The sequence below is a fragment of the Hordeum vulgare genome, chromosome 4H (genome assembly GCF_904849725.1).
Source record: "Hordeum vulgare subsp. vulgare chromosome 4H, MorexV3_pseudomolecules_assembly, whole genome shotgun sequence".
In the NCBI taxonomy this organism is placed as follows: Eukaryota; Viridiplantae; Streptophyta; class Magnoliopsida; order Poales; family Poaceae; genus Hordeum; species Hordeum vulgare.
The window spans coordinates 78,939,763-78,949,529 of NC_058521.1; the positions used below are offsets into that span (position 1 = coordinate 78,939,763).

The 9,767-nt window shown below is 43.0% G+C and overlaps 1 protein-coding gene across 2 annotated transcripts; it reads right to left on the reverse strand.

The window, feature by feature from the left end:
• Nucleotides 1-4,402: 4,402 nt before the first annotated feature.
• LOC123447940 (MLO-like protein 4) lies at nucleotides 4,403-9,291 on the reverse strand. 2 transcript variants are annotated; one of them, XM_045124677.1, is made up of 16 exons: nucleotides 9,130-9,291; nucleotides 8,726-9,032; nucleotides 8,595-8,652; nucleotides 8,049-8,263; nucleotides 7,847-7,963; nucleotides 7,694-7,754; nucleotides 7,499-7,587; nucleotides 7,018-7,092; nucleotides 6,841-6,926; nucleotides 6,584-6,633; nucleotides 6,454-6,494; nucleotides 6,139-6,309; nucleotides 6,012-6,047; nucleotides 5,653-5,720; nucleotides 5,273-5,333; nucleotides 4,403-5,012 (listed from the first exon to the last, which is right to left on the reverse strand). In XM_045124677.1, the coding sequence occupies exons 2-16, from the start codon at nucleotides 8,840-8,842 to the stop codon at nucleotides 4,713-4,715; spliced, it is 1,545 nt and encodes a 514-aa protein (XP_044980612.1). In that variant the 5' UTR covers nucleotides 8,843-9,032; nucleotides 9,130-9,291; the 3' UTR covers nucleotides 4,403-4,712. The 2 variants fall into 2 exon arrangements, with proteins under 2 accessions (XP_044980612.1, XP_044980613.1); XM_045124678.1 differs by having other exon boundaries at nucleotides 8,726-9,291.
• Nucleotides 9,292-9,767: the final 476 nt, after the last annotated feature.

The following is a 9,767-nucleotide window of genomic DNA, read 5'->3' on the forward strand; positions in this document are numbered from 1 at the left end:
GGCTGGTGTGCCACCCATAGGCCTATTAGGTCCTCTCCCGGGTGAGTGGCCCCTCCCGATAAAACCCCAGAACCCATCCGTCACTCCCGGTACTTTACCGGTAATGCCCGAAACCTTTACGGAAGCCAAATGCAACATTCCTATATATCAATCTTCATTTCCAGACCATTTTGGAAACCCTCGTTACGTCCGGGATCTCATCTGGGACTCCAAACAACATCCGGTTTCCAACATCAATAATTCAACTATATCGAAACGTCACCAAACCTTAAATGTGCAGACCCTGCGGGTTCGAGAACTATGTAGACATGACTGAGACACTGCTCGGCCAATATCAAATAGCGGGACCTGGATACCCATATTGGATCCTACATATTCTATGAAGATCTTATTGGTTGAACCTCTATGTCAAGGATTCAGTTAATCCCGTATACCATTCCCTTTGTCCTTCGTTATGTTACTTGCTCGAGATTCGATCATCGGTATCTCCGTACCTATTTCAATCTCGTTACCAGCAAGTCTCTTTACTCGTTCCGTAATAAAAGATCTCGTGGCTAACTCTTAGTCACAATGCTTGCAAGGCTTGTTTCTAATGTTCTATTACTGAGTGGGCCCCGAGATACCTCTCCATCATACGGAGTGACAAATCCCAGTCTCGATCCATGCTAACTCAACAGACACCTTCGGAGATACCTTTAGAGCACCTTTATATTCACCCAGTTACGTTGTGACGTTTGATAGACACAAGGCATTCCTCCGACGTCAGTGAGTTACATGATCTCATGGTCATAGGAACGTATACTTGACATGTAGAAAACAATAGCAACAAAATGACATGATCACATACTACATTTATAGTTTAGGTCTTGTCCATCACATCATTCTCCTAATGATGTGATCCTGTTATCAAGTGACAACACTTGTCTATGGCTAGGAAACCTCAACCATCTTTGATCACCGAGCTAATCAACTAGAGGCTCACTAGGGACATTGTTCTGTTTATATATCCACACATGTATTTGTGTTTCCATTCAATACAATTATAGCATGGATAATAAATGATTATCTTGAAACAGGAAATATAACAATAACTATTTTATTATTGCCTCTAGGGCATATTTCCAACACTACAGGTATCTCCGAAGGTGTGTTGGGTTGGCGTGAATCGAGATTGGGATTTGTCACTCTATATGACGGAGAGGTATGTCTGGGCCCACTCGGTAATACAACATCACAATGAGCTTGCAAGCAATGTGACTAAGGAGTTAGTCACGGGATGCTGTATTATGGAACGAGTAAAGAGATTTGCCGGTAACGAGATTGAACTAGGTATAAAGATACCGACGATCGAATCTCGGGCAAGTAACATACCGATGGACATAGGCAACAATATACGACATTGATTGAATCCTTGACATCGTGGTTCGATCGGTAAAGATCTTCATAGAATATGTAGGAGCCAATATGGACATCCAGGTCCCACTATTGGTTATTGGTCGGAGAGTGTCTCAGTCATGTCTGCATAGTTCTCGAACCTGCACGGTGTGCACACTTAAGGTTTGGTGACAATTTAGCATTAATGAATTATGTGTGGTAGTAACCAAAAGTTGTTCGAAGTCCCGGACGTCACGAGGAGCTCCAGAATGGTCCGGACGTAAAGATTTATATATGGGAAGTCATATTTTGGCTACCGAAAAAGTTTCAGGTTTTTCCGGTATTGTACCGGGAAGCTTCTAGAAGGTTCCGGAAACTTCCGAAGGAGTCTAGAAGTCCACCAAGGGTTCCACCACGTCCCAAGGGTTTGCATGGGCTGAGGAGAGGCGTCGCGGCCTTATTGGGCCAAGCGCACAAGTCCCTCAAGGCCCATGGAGTTGGGAAAGGTGGAAAGTCCACCTTTGTACGCAAGGGATGGAAGGGGACTAGGATTCCACCACCTCCCCCTTGGCTGCGCCCTAGTACTAATCGTCTTCGGAGATGCAAAATACGTTCTTGTCGGCGGTTGCTGACAGAGCGACATCCTACTCATTAGCCGCCTTGTCCACCTGCTCGTCTGTCGCTTCATCCATGACCCAAAAGAGTTTATCACGCTCCATGACTGCGTGGCAGAGGAAGCAACGGTTGGCCTGCATCTCTGCCTCAAACCAAAGGGAGTTGAGGATGGCCTTATGTTCCGTCACATCCTCTGCTTGGGTCACCTTGAACTCCCACAGCCAGAGGTGTCGGATCCACCTCGTCGGTGTCGTCGTCCTCCTTCTCCGGGATCACGTCCTCCAAGGTCACATCTTGCTTCTGCTCCGCCTCCTCCTTTGGTTCTGGCGAGTCCGGAGGCAGGGCAACTATAATTTGAGCATGGTATTTTAGGTATATGATGCACGGGAGTATCTAGGTTTATAGTATTTGGACCTATTGCCTATGTAGAATCAACATATCACACGTCTTGGCTTGATCATGAATTTTTCATTGTCCACCTTTTCACATGATTATGTCACTTACCACAGTTCTGTATATTGAAGAGTTACATTTGATGAAACTATGAACTTCCATCCAGTTTTTAGCATAAGAATTACCTTCCAACAACTTTCACATGCATTTCTGTTTTCAGTTTTATAAATTTAAAATACAAAAATATTATATATCATTGTATCTTTTAATTGCTTTGTGCAACGATCAAGACTAGCGATGTCGACACCGTTTTAAAAATTGTTGGGGACACAAATGAAGTTTTATTTGTGTTGCAGACATCACCACTATTACAAGGTTCACATCCCCCAAAGTCTTGCACTTGGGAGCCCAACACTGCACTTGATACACAAATCATCAGACCCCCCCCCCCCACACACACAAAGTAATCAAGATCTAAACACATGTAATGTGATGTTTCAATTGTATCTATTTTATGAGCATTTTTCTTTGTTTTTGTCCTCTAACTTTCATAGTTTGAATACAAAATTAGCCCAGACTAACGTTGTTTTCAGCAAGATTTGTAATGGTATTATTTTCTCTGCGAAAAAGGTGCTCAAAATGGAAACATAAAGAAAATTATTTCGGGAGAAAAGTCGCATGAAGCCAGAAGGGGTGCTAGGGCCTGCGGGGCACTTGTGGGGCCCATACGTCCAGTTCACGTGCCCATCGTCTGGCGGCATGAAGAGGGCGCATGGGGCCCACACGTACCGGCCTTTGACACCATTTGGCCTATATTTATCTCATGTTCCGAAAACCCCTACATTGAATTTAACAGATTTTCTCTGCGACATGGAGCCGCCAAAACCTCTGTTCTTCTTCCAGGGGCAGCACCTCTGTTCGTCTTCCAGGGGCAGCGAGGGTGATTCTTCGTTGTCGTCATCACCAGCTTCTCCATCATCAACGTCAATGATCTCTCCACTCATGTGTTAAATTTCTCTGTAGGCACAAGGGGTGGATGAAAATTGAACGAGAACACTTCTATAATAGTTGCCGGATTTGCTAGGGTTTGATGCCCAGTACACTGCATGCTTTGATATTGATATTGGTATGACTTTGATATGCTAGCTCAAAAGACGGGACACTTTAGAACCATTCTACAATCTAACTGCGATCGGGTAATCAGTGCTCTCTGTGACGGTGGATTTTTGGCAACAACAAGTTCTTCAATAGTTCATGATTGTTACCCCGCAAAAAAAATCATCATTGTTACCCTGCAAAAAAATTAAAAAATTCATGATTGTTCGATGAGGGCAAGTGTTTTCGATTAAGTGATCTTTGAGAATTGCCCAAAAAACCTAACAAGGTTGCTCATGAGATAGCTAGATCAACACCTTTTCTTTCTGAATCCTACTTGGGTCAGGGAACCACTAGCTTCCTCTTAACACTTCTTATGAACCATGTAACCTTGATGATTAATGAATAAAGTGTGCTAAATGGCTTTCCGTAAAAAAATGAACAACTGTTTACGCTCTCGTACGTAATAAAATAAAAAAAACATCGTCAATACAAAGCATAAACTTAGGCATAAATACCAACAACACAGATTTACTAGCTAAATCCAGCCCCAAACATGGGTTTTATTGACTCAAAATGAAGCATCAAGAGGGCACAAACACAATGAGCATATACCAAGCCTCTGCAAACAACTTACACGGATGCACACACCCGCAAAGAATCACTCAGGCAAAGAGCAAAGTTATACAAGACATAAACTCCGCCTATGCGAAGGGGAAAAAACTCTGAAACAATCAAAACTATGATCGACGAACTACAAAGAAAACGAGAAAGGTTCTTCAGCAGCAACGCCTCTAAGAAGAAAACGATGTTGAAGTGCCGGATGCCCGGATCCAACCATCAAAGGTAAAATCCCGGGTTTTCACCCTGAAGATAAAGTCCAAGCAATGCTTTAAAAAAAAGGTAACGATGCAAAACACCGTCATTGCCCAAAACGCTCCTTTGCGCGTAGTTGTGAATTCTGAAGATTTAGTACAACGTTATAAGTCAATACAAAGATGATAGTATCATCTTGAAGTGGAGGCGTCCTATGGACACAACATTACTTTGCACAGAGTGGCCATGAGACATGAGGAGCAATCACTTGCAGTTACACACATATATACTGGGTAATCCGCAGGTCCTTTTCTGCAGTTACTATGAAGCTTAGGCAGGAATGGACACTGTTCTTCAAGTTCAGTAGAGTTTTAGCTGTGCATATTTAGTCCGGTGAAGAACAGGGCTAATCTGAGTAACTAAGTGTGTCGGGTATCTTCCTCGATGTGAGAGATCTCCTCCTCGTCATCGACAGTGATCGCGGTCAGTGCCTCGTCCAGGGACGATGCCGACACAGTCCTTGACAGCGTGCACACCGTGTTGGTCTCGTGGTCGGTCTCATAGATGGTCGTGTCGAGGGAGCAGACCGACCTCGACGTGAGTGTCCCGTTCCGCATGAAGAGCGGATTGTGCCTCCTCTCTTTGATCCTCTTGCACCAGCTGTGGAGGGAGTCCCTCACGCTCTCGGAGACCAGTGACTTCTTGAACTTGGAACCCATCTGCAAATTTCAACAAAGAAACAAGATAAGTGAAAAGAAGACCAGCCTCGACATATTTCCTTCCTACCTTGTCGACTACAAACTGCATAAAGAGGATATACTAAAAAAGCTTGATAATTAATGAGGGAAAAAAATATGGCCTACCAAGAAAAGTATTCATCAGTACAGTAGGTTGACAGTCAATAATTCTGGCGAAATAAGTGGAGAATTCACTAAGTGGCTCTCTTGATTCAAATTAGGTTTTATCATCCAAAAAATACCTGGGAGATAATCACGTTAAGAGGCAGCGTACTGTAGCTGCACCAAACTTGAACAAGCAACCTGCAGTGCTCAGAGGGAATAAAAACAGCTGTATGAGTCCAGAGTCCAGGCGAATGCACTTCGTAAAGTGTTTAATCCATATGATGGTGGGATTTTTCACTAGTCTACTACCAAAAATCAAACTTAATGCAGTTCATGCATATAATTATATCTTCAGAATACAGATTTACTAAAGACATGTGATTCATAAAGTAAATTGTCATAGACACACTGTTGTAAAAAATTGATATGTGGCAAGTTTCTCAAAATAATATGTCAAATGTATATTGAGATGCCAACATCTCTTCTAACTCGCAACATATTCTGATACGCAACTTACCCAGAAGCCAAGCGAATAACCACCATGTACTGGTTCTTCATGAAGCAAGAATTTGCACTCAGTTCCCACTGCACAGGATGAATGCAAAGTAGTAAACAACCAAAAGAAGCAACAAAGAAATCCATTATATCCATTGGATTTATCATATATAAAGTGACGAGTCATGATAGGTGATGATGTTCCCTTCTTTTGCCTTGCCTAGAAAGTTTTGCAACCACCATGCATTTAGCATTAATAGCCTAAGCTATGATATAGAATCAAAAAGATGTCATGAACCAGCATCTTCCTTACATCTCCTACAGTAATGCATGTTAATCCAACACAACATATAACTAATCACATAGTAAGGTGATCCTCACCAGAGACCATAAGAATGTCGCCATCTCAAAGGCATTCTGGAAGCAAGGGTAAATATTAGGATGTGGAAGATGTTCAAAGCATCACAACACAACATCATCTACATAGTAAGAGAGTCAGAGACATTACCTGGAACGAGATGAACTGTATAAGCCACCACAGAACCCGAGGTTTTCCAAACCAGAAGAGATCATCCCGCAGTTTCAGTTGCGTTCCGACATTTGTGGCTGTTGCCTCAACAACCTCCAGTGCCAACTGAGCGATAACATGCTGCAGCTCAGTGCCCACAAGCAGGACGAGCTTTGAACATTTTGAATATGTGTAATTAGGCCAGGACATAAATACCATTTTCAGATAAAAAAAGGGAAAAACAATTAACTGCGATGAGCGCGTTGGTTCAGAAATATGGGTGATACTTTTTCTTTGAGTTGGGGTGATACTTACAATGACAGGGGCAAATGATAGCCAGAAATATATATTAAGACCTGCAATTAGTGAAACGTGGCAGGCCTAATGAGGACTAAAATAGACAACCAGATCTCTATGTTTGTATGAGAAAGTAAGGAGGTAATACCATGAACATTCACAAAGATGCATATTATTGCATAAACCCAAAGTGGCCAACTGTACAGCAAATGGGTGTTAGCACACACAAGAGAGAGCATAATATATTTATAAATCCTATGCAAACCACAAGCAAGTATCATATTATAATCAAAATCCAAGAAGGATAAATGCTAAGATTTCTTCATCTGTTAAGTTTGTTTGATCTTTATGTGTAAGCACTTATATGATCAATGAAAAACAGATAATCTCAATGTTATGTTTTACCTGATACCAACACTTCCATTGTAATCATCTTCCATGCTCCGTACCATGTATTTGTGGAAGTCGTACGAATGCGGCAACTTATGATACTGATAAAGAAAATTAAAAATGCATTTAAGAAATGGATTATCACCAGGATTATAGTAGACAAGATCAAATAGAGGGATGAAGAGCACTTACCGTGATAAAGCCCAACCTTAATGCCATATAATCTGATTTTTTAATAGAACCCTTAAACTGGCGCAGAAAGCACAGCTGCAACATTTGGTTACTAGCTCAGATTAGAAATGTCAAAAAATAAAATCCATCGATCACAAAAGACATCATGTATCAATAAGCTATATGACGCAAAGCTTTTGCGGCCGGAAAAAGTCGACATGTCGTCACAGAGAGCAAGTGTAGTTGGATACATATGGACATATTACCTATTTAAATAGCTACAATAGTACAGATACATGATTCATTTACACTTTTAGTCCAATAATATTATTGGACTCTGTTCAATATCTATAAGTAAAGGTGAAAAGACTAAATTAACTGGGCAAATAAAGCAGGAAAGTTATAACTGTTAAGTCATTACTAACTGAAAAACTCACAAGGAAAATATGCAATAAGAATCAGGGCAACCACAACACTGTTCTTGAAGCAACAGCGAACTTACCATCCAGAGAAGTATTTTACTTTTGCTCCATGGGTGAGATGCATGATGAAAAACAAAGGTAGATTGCCTTCGCATAACCTTTCTCCTAGCTGAGAGGGAAAAACTTCTCAGGTAGAACAAAACATCATTATTAAGTGAATGTATCACTAGTACTACTATATGACCTAACGAGCATCCAATTTCACTTGACCTTACGTTGCAACTGCTCCCTTGAGAGTGTACATGCTTGAGTTTCCCACTTCCTCCAGCTATATATCTGTAACAATCACCAAAAGAAGCATATTGGGCACTTCGAGACTGTGTTGCTACATCAGATACTGAAATCAGTAACAAGTAAGGAAGACATACCTTAATCATTGAGAGAACCACTGTCACAAAACTGTAAAGCACATGAGTAAAACCAAGAATAAACAGAAAGCGATGCAGCTGCTCAAGACCCTCATATGAAACAAAAGGTTCATGACCCTGCAAGCAGAGAAAGCGACAACAAGATGATTTATCTCATATGAAACAAAAGGTTTGATGGGAGATAGTCGATTCTGACATTTACCTCATCACAAACATGCATCGACTGGCCACCAACTAGGATTCTAGCAATGTGGGTGTTGTTAGCGGTGTGCTCTCCATGTTGATCCAGATCGTCGAAATCCTTCTCTGTGCACATATAAAATTTGCTGGTGAAGAGCGTCGATGGCACGCAGATCTCCGATATCCACCTGGCTGTCTGGCTCAGCAGCAGTGATATCACACCGAGCAGCATCAGTTCTGCAAGTGAGACATGGTTCCCTCATTGAGGCGAAAATTCAAACACCTTACAAGCAAGAACAACAGTAGCACAAGAAAAGTCCCTTTTAAAAGGTTGGTCAATCACTATGCTATAAGGTTTCATCAAGGTATGGAACCACATCTACAGTGGGAGTCCCTATCTACTTTCGATTCCCGTCTTATAAAGTGATGAAACTACAAATCGTGACGACCTTGGAGTGAACATGGTTATTATTTGTAAACAGTAAAAACCGCGTTAAGATTAACGGCTTAAAGATAGTCAAACTGAGGTAGGCGACAAATTTCCAGAGTTTCTATCGTGGGGTGCCACCTTCGCGGATCTTCTCGAGTGCGGCGAGCATGGCCTTCCGCTTCGTCTTCCGCAGCCACTGCGCATCAACCAATGAAAAGATCAGCTACGCGTGCCAGCTTCCACTAAGCAAGCTGCCGGACGAAGGTTACCTTGGCGAGGCGTGAGAGAGAGCGCTCGATGAGGAAGCATGTGGCCACCATGAGCGTGGTGACCGTGGCCACCGACCACGTCGGCGTCTCCGCCAGCGACCTCCCCTCCTCCTCCATCCGCCTCCACCGCTCTTCCTTCTTCACGCCTGCCGCGATGTGCAGCTAGCTCCGACGCCTCCACCGCATTGACAAGGAGGAGGCGGCGGCACCGGAAGAGGGAGTAGTTAATGCGGATCGAGGGAGGAGGAGGTGGGCGCGGTCGGCGCCGGATCGGAGGAAGCAGCACGTGAAGGGCCGAACACAGAATCTGGAAATGGAGCCGCTAAGTTTGACTTCGAGAATGAAACTGGAATGGCCGAATTCGGTAAAAAATACCCAGCTTTTTTGCTCGGATTGGCATTAACCTGAACGAGCTGCCCCTGGTCAGTACGAGCTGGATTGGGTGGGAGCAGTTACTGATTGAAGAATTGCTTTCGGGTTTAACGAATTTGGGGGGTTAGCTAGAGCCTAGAGCTAATAGCTGGTGGTGAGTGAATGAGCAAGGTACCGATACAGTGAAGGGTGGTCGAGCAGTGGCACATGTGCAACGTCGCTGATGTGATGTTTGTCTTAATGGATTCTAGAAGATTAGCAATGTTGCTGACACAACGAAGTTGGGCAGATAAAGCGGCACGGATAACCAAACCGTCCGTAAATATTTAGACCAAACACTTTTAGACTCATCTTAAATGTTTAAGATGATTTGAACCTCTGGCGTCTCCTAAACCGGTACTAAACCGAGAGGAGATTTGAGTGAGTCTAAACGTCCGTTGCGTTGGACCGAGATCCAAGCCCTATCCAAAACCGAGACGAAGCTCGCGCATTCTGACAATCATGTCACTCTTTTCATGCGAAAGTCCATCCCTCTCCCTATCTCTGCCCACACCCTCCATCATGTCATTCCTCCATCCATCGTCATAAAAGAACCGCCAAAGAAGCTAAAGACAATGTTCGTTCTCTGCAGGACCTAAACCCGGAGGAGGTTGCCCTCAAGGTCATGCCC

Coding starts and splice junctions, on each gene's coding strand:
- LOC123447940 (XM_045124677.1), bottom strand. CDS start 8,842: ATGGAGGAGGAGGGGAGGTCGCTGGCGGAGACGCCGACGTGGTCGGTG. Junction 7,964..8,048: donor CGATGCATGTTTGTGATGAG/GTAAATGTCAGA, acceptor CTCTGCTTGCAG/GGTCATGAACCTTTTGTTTC. Junction 5,013..5,272: donor TTAACGTGATTATCTCCCAG/GTATTTTTTGGA, acceptor TGAAATTTGCAG/ATGGGTTCCAAGTTCAAGAA.